This window comes from Sceloporus occidentalis, unplaced genomic scaffold (assembly GCF_023333645.1).
Source record: "Sceloporus occidentalis isolate IW3139 unplaced genomic scaffold, rSceOcc1.0.p SCAF_6, whole genome shotgun sequence".
Taxonomy (NCBI): Eukaryota; Metazoa; Chordata; class Lepidosauria; order Squamata; family Phrynosomatidae; genus Sceloporus; species Sceloporus occidentalis.
In genome coordinates, this window is record NW_028316986.1 from 75977286 (window position 1) to 75999936 (window position 22651).

The following is a 22651-nucleotide window of genomic DNA, read 5'->3' on the forward strand; positions in this document are numbered from 1 at the left end:
TTATGTCGGAGTCTTTCATGTCCGGCATCCATAGTTTTTTGTGGGTTTTTCGGGCCATGTTCTAGAAGAGTTTATTCCTGACGTTTTGCCAGTACATATTCTCTGAAGATGCCAGCCACAGATGCTGGCGAAATGTCAGGAATAAACTCTTCTAGAATATGGCCATATAGCCCGAAAAACCCACAAAAAACTATGTTTTAGTTATGTTGTTAACTTTTGTATGTTTGCATTTTAATGTTAATTTTATACTGTTTTAGCTGGATTATTTTAATTGTTTTTAAATTTTTGTAATACTTTGTAATAAACTTTGTAGTAAAGTTTTAAAAATGTTTTTATCTTGTGAGCTGCCTTGGGTCCCTTTCTGGGAGAAAGGTGGCAAAAAAAATGAAATAAATAAATAAATGTAAGCACTCATACTTGCCTTCAGCCCTGTGCAAAGGACAAGCTGCTATTGTTCTCCAGAGAAACACAAACTCACAGTCCTCTTCATGTTGAAACACAGGTGATCCCTAAGCATAAAAATGAAGAGTTACATTGACAGTTTTATATCTACAAGAAATTCTACTGCCTCCACAAACACTGTCACAGCACTCCATTCATCCAAATCCTTTTTGCTGAGAAAATCTGTGTAACAAAAAGTTCTGCCATTCACAGATCCTCTTGCTGAGCCAAATGCATAATATAATAAGGAGTAATTTATAATGTTTAGCATTTTATGGAAATAAAAAAAGTGAGAAGCTGCACTTCAGACCAAAGTGGGTTTTTTTAATGTGCCCACTATACCATGTGGACTTTTTAGACTGAAGGATTTAGAGTGGAAATGTGACTGGTGACTCCTCAATTAGTAGCAAAATTCAAACATAGAGACAGCCACCAGGGTCCCCACTGTGAACTGTCTGTCAGGTAAAAGTGGCCATTTAAAGGTTATCCCCCCTCCCTTCTTCACCTGCTTTAGGACAATCTGAAACAAGCAGTAAGAACTAGTGTTGCTATTCACTGCAGCAATTTCTTATTCTGGCACAAACAATACATATCATGAAATCAGTATTACAATGTGAAGTTGAAGGCTTTTATGGCCGGCATCCATAGTTTTTTGTGGGCTTTTCAGGCTATGTGGCCATGTTCTAGAAGAGTTTATTCCTGACGTTTCGCCAGCATCTGTGGCTGGCATCTTCAGAGAATGCTTGCCTGGAAAGGAGTTGGGTATATATATACTGCATGAACCTGGGAAGGCAGGAGTGATTTGCATGTGGATTGTTCTGTTGCTCATGGCCTCAGGCTGGGAGGGTATGCAAAAGAGGCTTAGTGTCTGCTTGATTAGTGCTCATTGTCTTCTGGGAAACCCCTGACCCTGGGAGATTTCTCATTTGCATTTGCTGAGTCTTCATCTTGCTATTTTTCAGTATACAGTTGGCCTTTAACTTTTTTGGGGTGTTAGGAACCCTACAAAAGTGGGGAAAACAGAAATATCTCTAGCCCCTGAACTGTATTTAACACCCCCCCAAAAAAAAAACCCTTACGTATACTAGTGGTGTGGCTGGGCCTTGTCATGCATGCATTCCCTTGCTTGCTTACTCACACAGGCAGGAGGGAGGGAGGGGATGGGATGGGGGATGGGAGACAGGGACACCAGTCCCATCCCCTTCCTTCCCCCACACTATTGAGCAAGGGAACATGTGCCTAGCCAAGCTGGGCCAGGGCCTGTCACCCCACCAGCTCTGATTTCCTCCCAGCAACACTAGTGTTACTGAACCTCCTGTTAAAATTGACATAGGTCAGCAATAGAGCCAACAGCAACAAATACAGCGAAAACTCTAATCTACAAATGTGGTGTGATGACTACATTAGGATCCTTTTAATCTCCTTTCATGTAACCTATTATACTTGCTGAGTAGAATGTTGTCTGTGATGCTGCCCTAATAAGTTTTTTGCAGGGATACGTGGGTTAATGGCCATGATAGTCTGAGGATTCTTGGAGCTATATTAAACAGAAGAAGTCATTTTGCCAAGCTTTAATAGCACACTAAAAGGATAAAGTATGGTCAGTGGAGTGCTCTCCAGTTCTCTCCAGAAGAGGTGTGGGAGAACGGACTAAAATACTGTGTCTAAGTCTGCTTTCTAATTTGCCACTGTCATCTTTGTCCCAATAAACAGTAATCACTTCCAAACAACTGAGTGAGCATCAAAAGATGCTGCTGTACGATAAGTCTGTAACACAGAAGCAATTATTGTCTTCTAACTGCATAAGACTACTAACCAAAGAAGAGGATCTGAGCACCATATACAAGCACAGCTCATCTCTCTTTGTAAGATAGAGATGGAAGATGCAGAAATTCTGAGATGCACACACAGGTTAGATTAACACAGGTAAACCACAGGTTAGGGGAGTTACAGCTGCGCAGAAGGATTGAGTAAATCATCAATAACATACTTTAAGATAACTTGCAAGGTTGCTCAAGGTAGTCAAATTACTATATGGAGAAACATCAGTATGAAATTTCACAGAAAACACAACTTACAGTAGCTTGATCACACTGGAAGATGATTCGTGTTGAGTACTGCCGGTTACCTTTGCATTTGTCCCCACTCAAGTACACAATACTAAGGGAGCCATCTGTGGCAGCCTGAGGACTTATCTGAATCATACCAAGATTCTGACCTTTACTACCATTTTTCACACAAGAGCCTATTATACCACCTGCAAACAAAAGAAACACCAGAAGTAATCCATTAAACATCACCACTACAGCCATTCACCAATTTTGCAAGCAATATCTAAGGTTAATCAGTAAGTTTATACTGAAGGAGAACTTTAAAAAAAAATTGTTTAAAAGTATCTTCTTAAATACAAGTTCTTTTAGTGAAAATTACCAAAACGTTATCTCTACATTTAACAGTTACACTACCTGTGTCAGCCATAACATTCACTAACTCAGTAGTTCAGTAGTCCGCTATAAAATACCCGCTTATCAAGTACCAAATCAATTCTTCTTCTTCCCTAGCAAAGTATAAACTCTGATTTTAAAGTACTGTTATGGACCTGGGGTAAAATGAACAAAGATTTATTTTGCATTAAAACCTATTACATATCATTAGTTGCATGAGAAGATTAGCTGCATGAAAATCTACCGTAGACCATGTGCAGCTATCACCATTGTTATGGCTAATCAAGATTCGGAAACTGTTCCACTGAATTCACCAATCATTTGAAGATTTCTAATTGGCAAATTAAACTAAGCAGATTCTTATTAGAATTTGTTCACGGCTGGGAGAATCTGAATTCCAAGTACCAGTGCCATTCAGCCCCACTGGGCACTACTGAATGTATCGGGCTAGTTCTGGGCTGGGCAACTATGACACTTTTACTGTGCTGAGAAAATTATCAGGAAAGGTAAAACACACAGGCAGAGTCTGTCCAGAATGTGAAGGTCAGGGGACAAAGAGGAAATACGTTTGGGAAAGTGCAGGACATAGTCCGTTCAACTAACATACCCCCAGTAAAATTATTCAAGCTGGATACATTTATGACACTTACCTGGGCACCCTGGAATGTATGGAAGGGGTTTACAAACATTCAGAAAGAAAGTTCTTGTTTTTGCATCTTTAGATGTATCCAAGGCAACCCATGGCTTGTTCTCTCTGCTCAAGTCACTCAGATCATATTCATTGCCAGCAGAATCTTAAAACACAATGAGAAACCACAGAATGCTTGACTGTTCACCTAAGTTCAATAAGTTCACCTTAACCAAATGAGACTCCAGTTTCCAAAGAATTTAAACCATCTCTCAGAACATTCTATTACTCAGGCAGACTCCAATGATCTTTCTAAGCTTTCTATCACAGTTTACTTACCAGTAACTTGGCAGTCAACTGGTGCAGGTGGACAGGCTAGGGCAGTGTGAAACTCAAAGAAAGTATTATTTAGTGCTGAATTCATATCTTCACGTACAAATTTGAGTTCTCCAGGATAGGACTCATTGCAGATGAAGGTGACAGTGAAAATATCATTGGATCCTGAAGAATCAAAATAAAACTTCAAGTCAAGGTATCCTGAAGGTTTTTACATTTTGTTGTATTCCACATTTGTCAGTCATATTCTAATTCCTGTGACACTTCTATTCCCATTAAGCCACTTAGTTTCTCAGAGTTACAGGAAGAGACCTGTAATGAAGCATGAAAGTACAATGCATTTGGCATTTGGATAGGAGCCAAATGCCATCAGGACTGCAACAAGCATTCTGGAAAAAGCTCTAGCACTGACCTAGTGGCAAATACAGTACTGGGTAAACAATAACATCACCTTCCAATCTCTCTCAATGCCTATTACCATGGTCATAAAGGGAGGAGTCTACCTAAAATTAATATCTGCTTATATTGTGAACTACACTTTTGTATAATTCAGCCACAATTTTATTATTTTATGTTTACTTTGGCATGTTTTTATATCATCTGACTGGGAATTGAGGTGGATTCTGGGAATTATTTCTTTTACTTATAATTTTAACTGTATGTTGTGTTATTTTATACTGTTGTAATCTGCTTTGATTCCTTTGTGAAAAAGTGGAATATAAATATATTATTATTATTATTATTATTATTATTATTATTATTATTATTATTATTTACAAAGCTGTTCCAATGGCAGCAGCCTTGACTTTAACAAGCAAGATCAGTTTTCTGCTTGGCCATCAAGTGACCTTGGGTCCTTTACTGTCTAACTAACCTACCATGCAAAACTAAGGAGGATAAAATGAGAAGGTATATACTGCCCAAAGCTAGAAAAAAAGTATGGGGTTATCTGAAACTAATAATGTAATTTGAAGACAGATTTACATGAATATAGTTAATAGATGTGATAAATATTAAATCTTAACACAAAACAACTGCATTATATTGGTCAGAGGTGTTTGTTTACTTGCACCTAAAGCGCTAAATTGGAATAGAATCATGGAGTTGCAAGAAACCACAAGGGCCATGCAGCCCAATACCCTGTCATGCAGGAACACACAAGCAAAGCACCCCTGACAGATGGCCTCCAGCTTTTGTTTAAAAACCTCCAAAGAAAGAGACTCCACAACATTCCAAGGGAGTGTGTTCAATTGCCGACCAGCTCTTACTCTCAGGAAGTTCTTCCTAATGTTGAGGTGGAATTTCTTTTCCTGTAGTTTGAATCCATTGCTCTGGGTCCTATTCTCCAAAGCGTTAAAAAACAAGCTTACTAAAATCTTTAATATGGCACCCCTTCAAATATTTAAACAGGACTATTGTATCACCTATGAACCTTAACCAATAGGTTGCCTTGCATCTGCACCAGGATTCTCCCAATTCATTCTTGCACTTCAGGATTATTTCTCATGTCAGTTCTGCTGCCTTCATATTAAAAATCCTTGCAAGGCAACACTGTGACTGTTGGATTACTTCATCTGAGTCATCTCTCTCCACTCCCCACTTGATCATCTGGCAAACAATTAATTAGTGGGGACTGAAAAGGCATAGAGGGTGTTTTTTTCCTTCCCTTTCCATCTTCTCTTTTTGCCTGCTTAGTTAGTGGGCTAGCACACAAACACTCAGAGAACCAAGGCTTTGCAACATGACATGTCACCATTCAACATGTTTGGAAGATGGAGAAAGGAAGAAGGACACTAGTGCTCTCACATCCTCTGATGCCCATAATGTTAACTGAAGAGAAAGTCTGTTTGAGAACTGGAAGATTAGCAAGTAGTGTTTGAGGGGAGGGGACAAGGGCTGATGGGATTGATCCAAAAGACACTGGGAATTCTTCTCTTGCCCAGATTTTGACCCAAGCCACAGAACAAATGGTGGTCTTAAGGAAAAATAGCTATAGAATTTTGTTCTTCATGCTAGCTAAGGAGCACTCTAACTATTTATACAGCTGCAATGAACTTTACACTGCTACACGAACATTCTGTCAAGCTCCCAGATCAAAAACTTCTTCTATCAACGAAAAATGGAGCTACTTTATTAAGGCACTCATGTTCCAAAAATATTGAATCTGTAGTTCTGCACGGAAGGTCAGCTTTCCTTCAAGCTTCCAATATGTTAGGCATGGGGAAGGTACAGGTCAACAACTACATGCAGCCCTAAAGCCCCACTAAAGACCTAAAAAACATTTTTAAACATTTGGTTGGAAAAGAAAACAGTCTGATGGTTTGATAATGCATGCCTCATTATCCTCTTGTTGCCCCTACACTTATCAGAAAATAAAGAGTTCTGGCTAGAGACTCCAACATTTCTCCAGACATAGCCACTGGCATTTATAGATTATAAACTAGGGCTTGAAGGAACAAGTAATAGATTAAGCAACAGAGCAACCTGAAACATTGCTAGCAGCAGCTGTAAAAAACAAAACAAAACATAGGAACCAACCAAATACCTCTGTACGTAAGAGACAGGTATCCTTCTGTAGACAATTCAAGAGTTTTGTTCAGCTTCACCAAGCGAATGTTTTCCAGACCCACTGTTTCACATCCACCAACCAAATCAACAGCAGGTGTATTTTCAGACAAACAGCCTTTTGCTGGTCCACAAATATTTATCTAAAAGAATTAACACAATCAGTACTACATTAGATGGCCTATAGAACATCAATGCACTAACAAATGGGCCAGATCTAAAGCCCTGCCTTTTCCTTCACAGACCACCCCGTTTTGTTCATTTGTACTACATTATACACTGAAAAGCATATTTTGCTTTTTTGCAGCTTCTCCAAATTAATACAGTACTAAGTTATTGATTCATCTAGTTCAGAACAACTTAACTCTGATATACTCCAGAGTCACTCTCTTTCTCAAACCACATGAAACAGCTGGTGTGGGGGGACTCAGCTTGTATCAACAAAAACCAACTTACCAAAGCCCTGGCTTGAAGAGTCTAGAAACTGAATTTATGAACTTTTGTTTACACAGGACATGCCACACTGCTAAGTCATAGTTTTTCATATACAGTCTGCCCTCTGTATCCACAGACTTGCCATCTGTGGATTTGAGCATCCACGTATGGCAAGCCTGTGGGGGTGGGGAGAGGAGGAAGGAAAAGGAAGACGAGCAGCAGCAGTGGCCATGGAGGGGGGGTAAGAGGAGGAGGAGGAAGGAAAAGGAGGAAGAGTCGTGGCAATGGGAGCAGGGTACAGGAGGAGAGGAGGTAGAGGCAGGGGAGAGGAGGAAGAAAAGGTAGTCCCTGCCGCCTGCCACAGTGAGAGTGGTGAGGCTGGTTTTGGGGAGGGGGCAGGGGATAAAGTGCCATTGTCCATAATGGTGGCGTGGCAGAATTTGGGATCTGCAGAAGGATCTAGAAAGGATCCCCCACAGATACTGAGGGCCCACTGTATTCATTTGTGGCTTAGCTCCTTTACTGATGCCCAGTTTGAATTACTAATTTGCAATCTTAAGAACATAAAGATCTATGATCAGAAAAGAGAAATTACCATATAGCTTTTCTTCATAAGGTTCTTCCTTATAATTGTGTAAGCATTTTCTGTAGCCAATGGCTCCAGATTATACACAAATCCAGTGTTGGGATCCTTCACAGTGCAGCTCTGTAGTAAAACCAAAAGAAAATAACATACTGTTTGATCAAGAAACACATCAAAACAAGAAATATAAACTCAAAACAGTAGTAGTAGTACTAGTATATGCCTTCGAGTCATCTGTTGACTTATTGCAATCCCATTATGTCACAGGGTTGTCTTATGCAATGAATACTCAGAGGTGGTTTCCCATTGCCTTTGCCAATACCACTTACTATCTCAAGCTGGTCTCCCTTTCAAGAGCTACCAAGGTCCGACGCATCTTAGCTTCTAACTATGACAGGCTCTGGTGCCTTCAGACTATTTAGGATCTTTCTTAGGCTTTTCAAAACACTGGCAACCTTATAAACAAGCCAGTCAAGGAAGAAGTATTTTCCATATCAGTTAGCCTCATCTAGAAACTAAGTACAATATAAGCTTTTTAAAATAAATTAGATGGACAGATGCTTATGCCAGAAGTCAGCAGAATTTGATTAAAGCAGGACTACTGGTTTCCACAAAGTACTCTTACAGTTGGATAAATCATGCTGAGTCATATGCAGCTCTTCTCATTTCTGATGGTATAGGCCACACTATACTATGTCTCTCACACAGCTCTACAACCATAAGGGCAAACAAAGTGTCCAATGGCAGGGTCTTTTTTAAAAAAGGATTTCCAAGTCACACTCAATTCAACTTAAAATTCTCCAGAAGCAGGGGGCGAGCAGATGTACTTCCAAGTAAGAATATTTGAGCTTGCAGAAACAAGGACCTGAGTAGAGTCCTTGGAAATAGGTTTGAGTCAGCAGCACATTAGCTTCAAACATCCACCTCTGCCATACATACATACACCCTTTTATTAACAGGACGACATTCTCCTTCATGGAAACTGAAGCTGAGATTCTGGATAGGAATGGGCTCTCTACTGGGGATCTGAAATCGCTGAGATTTTCAGAGGCAGGGAAGGAAGTGTGGGAACACTAGTGGGAACTTGATGTGTACCGACAAGTCATTTCAGACTGAACTTCAAAATGCTCATGAATCCTACCTCAACATAAACATTCAAAAAAGTGGACAACAAAGTGTGCATGCTTGCCTATACATAACAGTACATAAATAAAATCCACAAATAGCTTGCATGTGTTTCTTAACACCTCACCTCTGCTTCACCCTTTGTTGTTGTCACTGGACAAGCAGCTTCAGTCTCCCATAAAAATGTTGCAACACAATCTTTTACCTCTATGAATCTTGGGTGGCTACTCTGGAAACACAGGAGACCAGGAAGTTAAGACAATGAATGCACAAACAACTTGGCTTCACAAACCACTACAGAAGGATATTCAAAGTTTTCTACATTCTGAGAACAATAATTTGGACAACAAGATTTCACATGCTGGTGAATGAGCTTTCAAGAACAAAAGCATTGCAATACTTTAGGAAATATGAAAAGAAATTATGGCAAAGTAACCCTCATGATGTGTACAGCATACCTAAAGTAACATATTCACATTGGTTTCTTGGCAACAGCATCCCTTTTTAAAATTATCCCAGATTTTGACATTAAAGGGATCAGCAGATACTTGAACATGGTGGCACACTATTTTGCTAAGTGTTATTCTAAGTGGCCTTTGTGCTAGAAGTAGCCTTAAAACACACTTCCTCGGAGTGTGGTGGGGTCTTCTTCCTTGGAGGTCTTTAAACAGAGGCTGGATGGCCATCTGTCAGGGATGCTTTGATTGTGATTTCCTGCATGGCAGGGGGGTTAGACTGGATGGCCCTTGTGGTCTCTTCCAACTCTGTGATTCTATGGGCCTGAACAGACAAGCCAAAATAAAGCTGCTTCACTTTGGATGTATGCTGTTTAAATGATGCATGAGTCCTAAGAAGCCAGAAGCCATGCCAAAGCCACGCTCAAGTCCTAAGGACTAGAGCACAATTTTGGCACAGTTTCTGGCCTCTTAAGACATGTGTGTCATTTAAACAGCATACCTCCAAAGCAGCTTTATTTGGCTTGTCTGTCCGGGCCCTATGTCCCCTAAACTAGCTCCAAATATAAGGTAGACGCCATTCAGTCTTACACCAGATTTCATGTAGAAAAACATTTTTAAATAGTCAAATTCAAACAAGGGCTGGTGATGGGCAATGCATGGTCCTCCAGATATTGTAGCACTGCAGGTACCAGCATCCCTAACCAGCATGTCCATAGTGAGATATGCCCAGGGCCACAAATTAATAGCCTTGTTTTAGGCTGAAATTGTGATCAGTAACTTGAGCTGGTTACAAGCATGGTATGAATCTGTTTTTCTGTAACCAAAACAGCTCAGTTAATTACAGAAAAACAGGTATATACCATCCCTGTGACCAGCTTAAGACACTTTTTTGTTTAACTGAATTTAAAGTTCTACTGTTGCCAAACTATAGAAATTCATCCAGAATTAATATTTTCAGTTTTTTTCTGCCTGATAAATGCCAAAGAAACTGGGAAAATATGCAAAGACATTGTGCCTAAAATATCTCAGTTTTTATCATGTCAGTTCCAACATGGTGTTTAAAAGTGACACTCCCTTATTTGCAGCTCCATTTGAGAAACACATGGATGAAAATGGGAGTACGATATGAATTTAAGATCATGCAGTTTTCAGATAAAAAACACCCCAAAATTACGCTCTTTAAAAAAAAAATTGGGAGGCAGAAGGCTTTGGAGGTTACAAAGGAAGGGATTTGGGATAGGCTATATCCAGGCTATGGGCTGTATGCCCCCATCCTGCATCAATAAATTAATAATATATTGTCAAATAATGTTGGTTCTCTCTCTCTGTCTCTCAGAAAGGGGCCCATCCTTATGAGTTGGATTACAAAGCATTTAAATCATTCTTAAACCACTGATATGTGAAAGTGCTATCATGTCAGCCTGTACATCCAATCTCTACTAAGCCACAGAGGAATACTAAGTGAGGTAATACTATGATGTGACAGTATGATGAGAAAGCAGTCCACTAGTAACTTACAAGAGTGCCCTTAGAGCAGGAGAGATGGATGAGGCTAGAGAAAGGCTCACTCTTATCATCATCTGGTCTGATGCATAAAGAGCCACCAGTATAATTTAGGAGGATTCTACCATGGCCTTCAATAATTGGACGCTGGCTGGCAATCCCCAAGTTACTATTAGAAACTGAAGAAACCGTCTGAAATTAGAAAACAAAAGTCATTCCTGAAGCAAAAAATAAATAAAATTCTGTTAAAGAAAGTAAATCATATTCAATGATTGTTTTGAAATATGAGTCATGTTTTGAACCAAAACTGACAGATTAAGTCAGTCTTTTATTTTAGGAAGCTCTAGACTAACTTTAACATTCAGAATTTTGCCTGCAGGACTACAATCAAAATCAGATACAAAAGGGACAGAAGACTAAGGAAAAAGAAGAACTTCAGGTTAAGAGTTCTGAATGTACAGTTCAGTTTTTCTTACAGCTTTCTTTCATGAGCATGGACATACTCACACTCTCCCCTCCGTGGTATGTCACTTCACAGACCGAAGCCTGTCTCTGGCAGCCTGGAATAGGCTTCAAAGGCCGACAGATGTTTATGTAGTATTTTTTGCGTTTATCTTGATCAGAATTGTCCATTGCAAACCAATTGTCACTTTTGTCTCCAGATAATGACAAACTGAAAATGTGCAAAACAACAACAACAAAATGCACTCAGGTCTGACATATCCATTCATATTTAATAAAGTTACAATTAGTATGATCACTTACTCAGGTTATTTACTTCATTTCATATTACTGCAAACATATTGCACTCTCTAGTCTACATGTTATAAAGCACAAATTTAGATCACAGTGTAGGTGAGAGGAATAAGCTTGAATGAATTATGCTCCCAGCACAAACACAAATTCTGAAATATTAATTATGTGACAACTCAAATTAGAAATGGACAATCCTTAGGTAAAAAGAGTTTGAAAAATCTACTTCTTTGAACTACAAATGCCAGGATCCTCAACAGCATGACTACTGAAGCTGAAGGATATGGCAAAACCATACTGGCTATGGGACTCTTGAAACTGCAGTCCATAAGACAGCCTTTTTGAAATTCTGGGAATAATATACCCACCTACTTCATATATCCCAAATTTAGAGTTGGCAAAATATTCTGCTCTCAGATGAACCAACATTGGGTGCTTACCACTCGTATGTGTGAGGGTGCATAGTTCCCAAAGCCAACCACAACATTTTGGTACTTTAACTCTGTAAACATGTTGTTCCATCCCTAGCAACAGAATTATAGGAACAACAAATTAAATAACTAAAAAGATGCTGCTCTTTTATAACATCCAAAATGTGCTGCCTAAAGTAATCGCCTTATCCTGGCTGGCCCCATCAGCTTTGACCCATTTGTTCCACAAGTGTGAAACATTAAGTGACAGCAATGTTATCTTATGCTAAACAACATCTACTTCAAAATGAAAGCTCATGCTCTGGGCAAGAAATACTGGGCAGCTAAGCATATCCACATCCATTTTACACTTAAACACACTGCCTATCTTACTTACCTTGAAAGATCATACTGTTCCATTGTTTGAGGATCTGTTACAACACACTCTATGGGTATCTCTGGACATGCATACTGAGTGTACCACTTGAAGTTGTAGGTGAAATTGTCTTCTTCCTGAATTACCATGAGTGTATACACATAGAACAAAAAAAAATTAAAGCTGCAGAAGGTTACTTACATAAAATTAGAAGGGAAGCTTCAGCTCAAAAGCAATGTTTATTTGCTCTGATACGCAGAAGCACAACTTCCACCATCAGAAAGCCCATTAGAATCTATAGTGACATTCAGATTTATAAATACACAATATAATTCTATTCTCTGAACAAATGTTTTTCATCTGTCTACCCACATATATAGCCATTCCTTTCCCTGGCAAAGTGAAGCAATCTATCTGGTACAGATCTATTGCAAAGATACTTTATAGGGATATCTTAATGCAAAGCTATATGCGTGCTTCAAGATAAAGAGAAGAAGTTATACAGATACCTTCAAAGATTACTAGTATCAGAAACCGACTCTTGGCATCACTGAGCATCCTATAGGAAGACCTTGAATGCAGTGGCATTCAATCCTCTCCCCCCTCACCATTCCCTTCTCCTTTTGTGTCGTGTCTTTTTAGATTGTAAGCCTGAGGGCAGGGAACCGTCTATTATCCCCTCTGTTGTAAGTTGTCCGGATCCCCAGTGATTGGGCGGCATATAAATAAATCATATTATTATTATTATTATTATTATTATTATTACTGTGCTTCTGAACTGGCACCTTCCCCTCCTCAATAATATTTGTGGAGTTACTTTGCCACTATGTTAGCACTATCAGGAACTTAACTCGGAGCTTAGAAATGTTACTTCTTTAGATTAAAATACCCAGAATTCCAGAGACAGAAGCCATGACCACTAGCCATGTAGGCTGGGAAATTCTAGCAGTTATTGTCCTAAAAGTAACATTTTCAAGTTCTGGTTCAACTAAGTATGTAATGCAAAAGGAGGAAAATATGGAATGGCATATTCATTTCTTACCTGATATTCAGGTACACCTGGTCCTGCTTCACGATCACACAGGAAGGTTATATGAGTAGACCGCTGTGTGTGTTTTGCATTGTTGTAGGGTGTGCCATTTTGATAGTTCAACTGAATCATTCCATCATAATAGGAGAGCTCAGTACTGGAGGCCCCCAAGCTCCATGCGTCACTACCACTAAAAGCATACATGAACACAACTTCATACAAGTACCAACATGTACCAAAACATTTCTCTACATTATTCTCCAAAATAGCAGAAAGTCAGTGATTATAATGTCTAACTGAGACAAGATTCAAGTCCCCAATTACCTATGAAGCCTACTGTTTGCTTTAGGTCAGGCACTCAGTTGACCAACCTCATAGGATTGCTGCACGGATAAAGTGGAGAAGGAAGAAGAGCCATGTACACTATCTTAAAGCTCAATGGAGAAAAAGCATGACATAAATGTAACTAGTAAGTACTATATAAAATAGCACGTAAGAAAAACCAACAAAAGTTAATGCAACATTCTCAAGGACATAATTGGTGACTGAGAGCCAACAGTGTGTTATGTTGTGAGTTGCAGAGCATCATCACCTGAAAGGCCACATACAGTCAGTCCTCCTTATCCACGGATTTTTTTATCCATTGATTCAAGCATCCATGGCTTGAAAATATTCAAATAAAGTATAAATTCTAAATGGAAAACCTTGATTTTCCACTGTATATAAGGGACACCGTTTTGCTCTGCAATTACATTTAATGGGATTAGAGCTTCCACGGAACAAGGTCCCATTGTAATTCCAAATTCTGGTCTAATGGATTGTGACAACTGAATGCTTAACATTAAGTAGTCTTTCTTGTGTGGTATTATGGTATTATGAGGGTGAGGGAGAGACTGGCAGTTATATTTTCCCCCAATGTTCTAGGGACAAGTACTACAGTTGTATCCACTGGCTACAAATGTTTCTTTTTTTCTCCTGAAAAATTGCAGGGACCAGCAGCCCAAGGCTCAGTGAGCATCAGTGGTCTGTAGAACAAAATCTTGAATGGCAACGATCTAAAACAATGGTTGTCAAACTGTGGGGCAGGACTTGAGGGGGTGCAAGAGTTATTCAAGGGGATGCACAAGAGTTGGGGCCTTGATTTCTTCTTCTCTTCCTAAACTTTATGCGTAAAATTTACACATGTGTTAAATATTGAATTTGCTTAAATAAAATTGTTTTAATTTGAACAATGTTATTTCCTTATAAAATGTTAACATATGAAAATACATGAATACGTGTAAACAATATGCACACTAATAAACAAAATACTTTATTCATATACTATGTTGAGGGGGGGCATAACATCGGCATGTAGATGTAAATGGGAGTCCCAAGGGTTAAAAGTTTGAGTACCACTGATCTTTGTTGTGTGACTTCAAGTCATTTCCAACTTGTGATGACCTTAAGGCAAATGTATTTTGGGGGTTTACTGGCAAGTGTCTTGAGAGGGTTTGCCACTGTCATCCTCTGAGGCTGATACAGTGCGACTTGCCCAAGGTCACCCAGTTGGTTATACATGGCTGAGCTGGGATTCAACCCTGGTCTCCAGAGTCACAGTCCAATGTTCAAACCACCATACCAAGACCACTACACCATGCTGGCTCTCCACTGATCTAAGGGACATCTTTTCATAGAATCACAAAGTTGGAAGAGACCACAAGGGCCATCCAGTCTAACCCCCCTGCCATGCAGGAAATCACAATCAAAGCATCCCTGACAAATGGCCATCCAGCCTCTGTTTAAAGACCTCCAAGGAAGAAGACCCCACCACACTCCAAAGGAGTGTGTTTTAAGGCTACCTCTAGCACAAAGGGTACTTAAAATAAGGGCAGACAAACACCCAATGTTTGAAAGCTGCATATATTCTAAATTGGCCCTAAGAGGGCTGCACCACCCAATATTTTTAGATTTTTAAAAAACGCAAAATACCTGATTTTGCTATATTCCCCCCCCCCCGCCCCATTTTAGCTCCAGGAGACACCTTTTCCGGATTTAAAAATGGCCTCTCCTAAGCATAATATAACAGAGGTGGGCCAAAAATATGGTATTAATGATCCTCACATAGGCTGGAGGTCGCAGAAAGATTGTGAAGTTTAAAAATTCAATCTTTTTCCAAAATAACTTGGGGTTATGAGGCCTAGAATGCCACTGAATGTCATTGGGGGGTTTGCATATGGCCCAGATTTTCTCTGTCCCAGACTTTTGCTCAAAAGTTCCACTGAATTATGTGAAATCATTATTTTATAGGTTGCAGTCATGCAACAGCCCTCTTCATGGTCATTCAGAAGTGAAATTCTCTGCCCAATAATGCTTACTCCACATTAAAAACAGTCTTTACAGAACTGCAGCCAAAGCAATCATTATATGGCATTTTAGTAGGTTCACATTATACAAGAAAAAACACAGGTAACACACCTTTTTGCCACTTGACATGCTGCTGAGTTTGACACACACTTTGTGTTCGACACATTGCCACAAATACTGATGTAGAAGGTATATTCACTTGTGCTTAATGGATAGGTCTTATTCATTAGTGGTGATAAGTCAAAAGAATAACCTGAGTGGAAATAAAAATCCTTGTTCAATGAATTAATACACTTGAGTTAAAGAAGATCTTCAAAAGAGGGCATATGTATAAGTGTATAGCAATAGCAACAACAATAGCACTTACATTTCTATAGCATTTTTTGTTGCTAAGCACTCTCTAAGCAGTTTGCAATGTGTTAGCCAATTGCCCCCAACAATCTTGTTATATGTCAGTGGTTCCCAACCTTCCTAATGCCGCAACCCTTTAATACAGTTCCTCATGTTGTGGTGACCCAAACCCATGAAATCATTTTCATTGCTACTTCATAACTGTAATTAAATAGATGTTTTCCGACGGTCTTAGGCAACCCCCATGAAAGGGTCATTCGACCCCCAAAGGGGTCCCGACCCACAGGATCAAACTCACATTTTGGCTGCAGTACCAGCATTTAACCACTGCACCCTTTATAGGAGTGATTAGTTACGGTCATTAGTTATAGGATTAGTTATTGTTTAGTTATAAATAATTAGTGTTTAGGCGTATAAGCAGATTCCCATCTGCTATGTTGGAAAAATCAACAGTTAAGAGTTTAACACACACACGTCGCATGCACACACACGCACAGTTACATGCACTGTAGCTATGCATGGCAGTATTTGGTGACAACATACACAAGATCTGATTTTTAATCTCTGCAATGCCAATGTAATTAAACTTAGCAAAATACCCAAAGAATGCCCAAACAATGTTCCATGCTATGTACAAGCAGTCATTCCTATTTATTCTGTGCCAGAAAACAATTCATGCTATGAAAGGAGAGAGAATGAGAAAGAAGGAAAAGGAAAAATGAGGTTTAAAGTGGTTTCAATTTGTTTTAATAATCACGACTAAAATAAAATGCAAATTTAAAACTGGGTCATTATTTTTAGGAGGTAAAAGCAGCTTTGCGTTTGCTACCACGGATAGGAAAAGCAAGATGGTGGGGCAATGAAAAGTCAAATTAAAGGCCAGCAATGTTGACACAAACCAATGCTCCATATCCCAGATCCTGCCTAACTTGTTTCAACAAGTTATTTGCCTACCTGCTTGAGAGTCAGAAACTCTACAGTTGTCTCCTTTTGTTTTAGAAAGGACACAGGCAGCAGCAGTATGCCATTCAAACTCATAAAAGCACCCATCATATGCTGAGTTAATCAAAACAGGAGCACTTTCCAGGTCACCTGGCAAGGGAACAATCACAGAAACACTGAGAAGAATGGTCATACTCCTGAAGGGGGGGAAAAAACAGAGGTTCCTGTGTTCCAGCTCACTGCAGTCTTCTTGATCCACACACAATTAGGTACTGAAGCAATTCAAGTACCTTGTTAAATCAGTTGAGGCAAATGTTTATACAACATGAAAGTAATCATTTCCCTCTCCAAGGAGAACTTTGGAAGAGGACAAATACCATATTATTCCCTGCTCAGTCATTTTCAAATAAAAAGTTTTAACTTTAGAAAGTCGCTGCATACAGACAATCAAAATATTTGGATGGTCATCTTCTCCTCCCCCTCTCCTAACACAGTTATATCATTTTCAGAACTGATAAAAGGCAGCCAGAACTACATTTAGGGAATGGTTCTCAACCGCAGGTTCTCCAAGCTGTTTTAAATGTCAACAACCAAAAGCCCCCCTTCTCCTCTCCCAGCATGACCAATGGTCAGGAATTCTGAGAGATAAAATCCAAGACATTTTGAAGAGCAAAGGTTGAAAGCCACTTATAAGGTTTTGTTAAGATGTTGCTCCCCCCTTCCCTGCTTCCTTTTTGAACATATGACTACTGAGTGTGTTCATATTCTAAGGATATGCTGACACAGATCATCAAGAGCTCTGGATAGTTTATTGTTATTTTTTTTATTTTGGAGTATTTATATCCCATTCTTCAACCAAAAAGGCATCCGAACTTTGTGCACCATAAAATGCAGCACCATACTGATACTGAAGTAGAAGTGCAAAAAAGATTGCTTCAATACTAGTATGTTTCCACGTATTCAGAAACATAATTGCTGCACTGTAGAAGCCTCATGCAATAACCTCCTAAGAAAGTATACAGATGATATTACTGCACTGTACTCTTCTTACAGTTTGGGGACTACAACTGGTATGAAATGAGGCACATTTTTGGATATATATTGAAACAATTCTGTTCTATATCCAGCCGTTTCTATTTGTCTCCCAGGCCAATTCAAAATACTGACCATTACCCATAAAACCCTAAGCGAGTAAGGACCAAGATATCTGAAGGACTGCTTCCATGTGCATGAACTTGCCCACTAGTTGCATTCAGGGGACATACTTTATGTCTCTGAGAGAAGAGTAACTAGTGATTATAAAAGATAGACCTCCTTGGTTACAGAACCTCAGCTGTGCAAATTTCTCCAAAAAGAAGTTTCACCAATTCCTATGATTATGTGTGTTTAGGCAGGAAAGTCACTTTGTTTTAATTTCACCATTTTAATGGATCCTCATTGTATGTCAAATATGCTGGCTGTGTTTATTTTTTATCTTCTGTGGTGGTTTTTAAGATAACAATTTTATATGGTAAAAGGATTGTTTTTATACTTCCAAACCTCCATAGTGGAACCTGAAACACATACGTAAAGGTTTAAAAACAATAAATATAGCTTGTTCTTGGCCTTCAGGTTTATGCTTTCAGAGCAGCTAGCAAACAGAACAGTGCTTGTCATGAGGCCACACCCACATAGTGCCTATCCTCTCTAGCATGCATCTGCACATCCCATGTATCGCATATCTCTAGACAAACAAATATGGCAAAACAAGGATGTAGACACTGACAATGCCAAGCTCAGGAACACTAGTTTTATTTTTTGGGCTACAAGTCCCAGAATTCCCCAATCTTCATGGGGGTTCTTAGCACTGTTAAGACTGCAAAAAGTAACATTTGTGAGGACCTATAACCATGTCACAGCCCACAGATCAGAAGAAAGAAAAAGCTTTGGAGAGGTTTACTGTATGTTACACTAAGCACATACAATTACCTCTTGCACTGAGTCCCAGTCCTGGGAAAAGAGTGGGATATAAATAAATAAATAAATAAATAAATAAATAAATAAGATAGAAGACAGCCAAATTCTGAAGGTCACCTATACAACTTTCATAGCTTTCTTGACATTCATGAATTAAGCAACTTGAGACTGTATTTGAAGACTCTTTTTAATAAAAACACAGTACTCACCTGGCTTGCATACAAGCAGTATCTTTGTTGCAATCCTTTTGTTTCGTCTGCATTCATCGCCATCTGAATAGAGAAGCTGGATCTTCTCCCCAACTTTTGTGGGAGGAGACATAAAGGACCCAAGATTTTTTGCATTATTGTTTTTATCTAAAAAGAGAAAAATACAGATATTGTGTTAATGAAAAAACCTTGAGAATTACATGTAAGTAGCAGACAATTCAAATCTGCTTCAAGAAATACTCAAGTTCAGGAGATTCTCTCTCCCTCAGTTTTTAAGAGCAATTTGTTTTTAAAAATTCACATAAGCCATTCAACAATGTTCATTCTGAGCTATGGAGGCTATCCAAGAATGGGGGAGGGAAGGGGGGAATCCAAGCATGCAAAAAAAATTAAAATGCACATAAGGGAAGTTTAACCATGACCATTAAGTGACATTTGTAATGGAGAAGAGAATAATTTGACTTTTGCAAGAGCATCATTCAAAGGTCATCACAAACAAACTCTCAGTCCTTTTAACATTTTCTATCATCAGTTTTATCAGCAGGCAAACTAGTGTTTTCAACAACCAGAACACCAAGGATCAAGCCTTGCATTTACAATCGGCCCTCCTCATAGGCGGGCTTGCCATCTGTGGCTTTGAGCTTACGCAGAAGGCAAGCCCCATTAAAAGTAATGAAGTGTGTACCCACGCCGTGCACCCCACAAGCACGCGCCTCATTATTTCTTATGGGGCTTGAGCATACACTCATTCCCCCATACGCACAAGAGTCTGGTACGGATCCCCCGCATAGAGGGAGGGCGGACTGTATATGGCATTAAAAACTTCCATGGTGGGCCTTGTAAAATACTTACAAACAATATGGAATGTCATGGGTCCAAAAGGCATCATTCAAGGGTCATTAGGTCACTTACACAGAGACTGTACCAAACACACAGACCTTTCGCACAGTGATTTTATATATGAAAAGGGAAAAGTACACAAAATTATGCGATCACGAGTCCTACAGCAAACATTCTGTCTGAACAGAATGCACACACTGTAAAAGCTTAACAATTCTGCAAACAGCCTCTAAGAGAATAGGTTCAATCATCTACTCACCAACTGAGCAAACAGATGCTTCTTGCGCACAGTTCACTGCTGCTCCTTTCTGAAGTACTTTGTGACAGACATTTATAAAAAAATGTTTCTTTTCTGCTTCTACAGGGTTACCATCTACAGCCTCCCAGTTCTGCTCTGATTCTAGAAGTAAGAAATAATATTTTAGATTAAAATTCCTTTATTTGGAGTGCTCTAAAACTGTCTCTCAAGTTCCACTGCTACTATAAAAATGATTATTTCCAAAGTTTTTATATTTATTTTATGTATTAAACCTTGAGCTCTCAAAACTTGGTAGAAATTAGAACCCTTAATTTTTAGCACCCACAAAACCAGAATGGTTAAGGCTCTTAAATACAGTGGAACCTTGCCTTACGCAGGGGATCCGTTCCAGACCTCCCAGCGTAAGGCAAATTCCGCCTATGTTTGAGCCCCAGTGAAGTGAATGGGGCTTGTGTGCATGGCCACGTGGCCGCGCGCCCCATTCATCTGAATGGGACGCGCCACCCCTTGCGCCCCACGCGTACACTCAAAGCCGCGTATAACGCAGCCGCACTGTATATGGCCATATTTAAGAAGCAGATGGCAGATAGGCCTGTTAAAAATTTTCTTATGACTCTTACCAGTTATGCCATTTACTTACTCAAATAAATAAAAAGCAAATTCAGTGATGGATATAATTTGAAAAATAACCAAACAAAATATGAGACAGTCAAACAAATCCTGTTCATGAATAAGAAGCTGCTTAAATCCATAAAATGCATTTATTCAACTTTAGAAGCAGCACTGAGAGTGTGGAAGCACAAAAAAGAGGTTCTGATGCCTAGTATTTCACCATTTATCCAACTACACTGCCACACAGAAGAATAACAATTTAATGAAAACTATTTAATAAGAGTAGGTTTTGATGCCCAACCTCTTCCACAAGCTCTCTGGAAGAATCATCTTAAAGGTTTAAATATAAAGTGGCTTATCAGCTTGGCAACTTCATCAGACAGCCACATATTAAAATTCAACCTTTGTGGGAGCTTATCCCAGTTGAAATTATGTTCAATAAGACAAACAGCTATGCTAAAAGGTTTGTCTCCCATATATATGTGTGTGTGTGTGTGTGTGTGTGTGTGTGTTTGTGTGTGATTAAGTTCAATATGGGCCCCTCATATAGTATAAGAAGAGAATGGGGACCTGATTGGGATATTTGACTAGATAAAGAAAAATGGAATAATGTGTTAGGCAAGTTCCCTTTCAAAAGCATCTCTATTTTAATAAGGGATAATTCATTAAGATATTTGCATAAATGGTATTTGATTCCACTGTGATTTTCATTCATAGCCCCCACTCTTTCCCCCTCTTTGTTGATAAGGTTATAAAATTAACAGTTCCTATCAACATTTATGGTGGCAATGTAGTAAAATATCTATATTCTGGGATGCAATCTTTTCTGAAATAAATAGTATCACTAATAGCCAACATCTTACAAAGACTCCAGAACTTCAAAACAGAGTTGAAAACCATCCTGTTCAAAGAAGCCTTCCCAGGCATTGCATAATTGTCGCTTACTATTTGAGGTTCTTTTGGTGCCTGTTTATCAAACCATTTCCTGTATTGCTATGTACTGTATATGTATTATCCTACTTGAGAGTATGTATTTTCCCTGGAAGAAGATTAACCATCCATTATGAAGCCAAGCCCTCCCTCCAGTCCATCTGCCTTGGTCCAGGCCTTGGAGGTAGAGATGAACTGCTGGACCTCATCCCCTTTCCCTCCACCACTCCCTTCTCCTTTTGTGTCATGTCTTTTTAGATTGTAAGCCTGAGGGCAGGGAACCATCTAATTAAAAAGATTGTATGTACAGCGCTGTGTAAATTTACTGTACAGCGCTGTGTAAATTTACAACGCTTCATAAACAAAGGTAAATAATAATAATAATAATAATAATAATAACTGGCCGTGCTTGGTTTCATTCAATTAGACAATGCAAAGGCATCTCACAAACCCTTTTATTATCAGTAGCTACCAGACTGCACATTACTTGACTTTAGAAAAATCTAAGGGAGATAACTATGAAATCAGATATAACAAGGTTTGTCAGCTAGCTCTGATTGAAAAATTAACTAACCAACTGTAAACTGCTAAGAGAAAGAAAGAAGGAAAATTACAATTTTACTGTGATTTTTAATCTAACGGCACGCGAATTTTAATTTTTCTATATAACCAGGGAGGGTTTGGAGAATAGAGGAGAAGCTGACCTGAAAATATTGTTGGAGGGGGGCTCTTTAGTTTTTCTTTTCCCTTTTTTCCTTAAGGGGCTGTGGGGGCTTTTCCTCAGAGGAAGCAAGTCAGAGACTTTCCTCTGGAAGGAGCTAGTAGCCAGGAGCTCTACATAACTATAGGCCCAGTGACTTGAACTCAGTGCCAGAGTTTGGGGACAAAGGCCAAGTTTAGTAGGGGAAGCCCACAGTCTTATTTCAGTGTCTCCTTTAGACTTCTCAATATGGACACTGAAGGCCCTGTTGCAGTCACCTGCAACACCTGTGGGATGTTTGTCTTCTTGCCTAGGGATATGGGGAACTTCACCTGCACTAAGTGCAAGTTGGTAGCCCTCTTAGAAGAGAAGGTACAGCAGCTGGAGGCCCGGGTTACTACACTTCAGCATCATAGGGA

The 22651-nt window shown here is 39.3% G+C and overlaps 1 protein-coding gene across 1 annotated transcript in view; it reads right to left on the minus strand.

Annotated features, from left to right (window-relative positions):
- IGF2R (insulin like growth factor 2 receptor) overlaps positions 1–22651 on the minus strand; it is a 108942-nt gene that overhangs the window by 43453 nt on the left and 42838 nt on the right. The window contains exons 12-26 of the mRNA XM_089530097.1: positions 19991–20131; positions 18892–19038; positions 16739–16876; positions 15545–15686; positions 13100–13277; positions 12079–12194; positions 11026–11191; positions 10534–10710; positions 8685–8786; positions 7445–7555; positions 6395–6557; positions 3853–4014; positions 3536–3679; positions 2520–2698; positions 422–509 (exon numbers count right to left, since the gene is read on the minus strand). Of these exons, the coding sequence (XP_089386223.1) occupies positions 422–509; positions 2520–2698; positions 3536–3679; positions 3853–4014; positions 6395–6557; positions 7445–7555; positions 8685–8786; positions 10534–10710; positions 11026–11191; positions 12079–12194; positions 13100–13277; positions 15545–15686; positions 16739–16876; positions 18892–19038; positions 19991–20131 (2154 nt within the window). The remainder of the gene's footprint in view (positions 1–421; positions 510–2519; positions 2699–3535; positions 3680–3852; positions 4015–6394; positions 6558–7444; positions 7556–8684; positions 8787–10533; positions 10711–11025; positions 11192–12078; positions 12195–13099; positions 13278–15544; positions 15687–16738; positions 16877–18891; positions 19039–19990; positions 20132–22651) is intronic.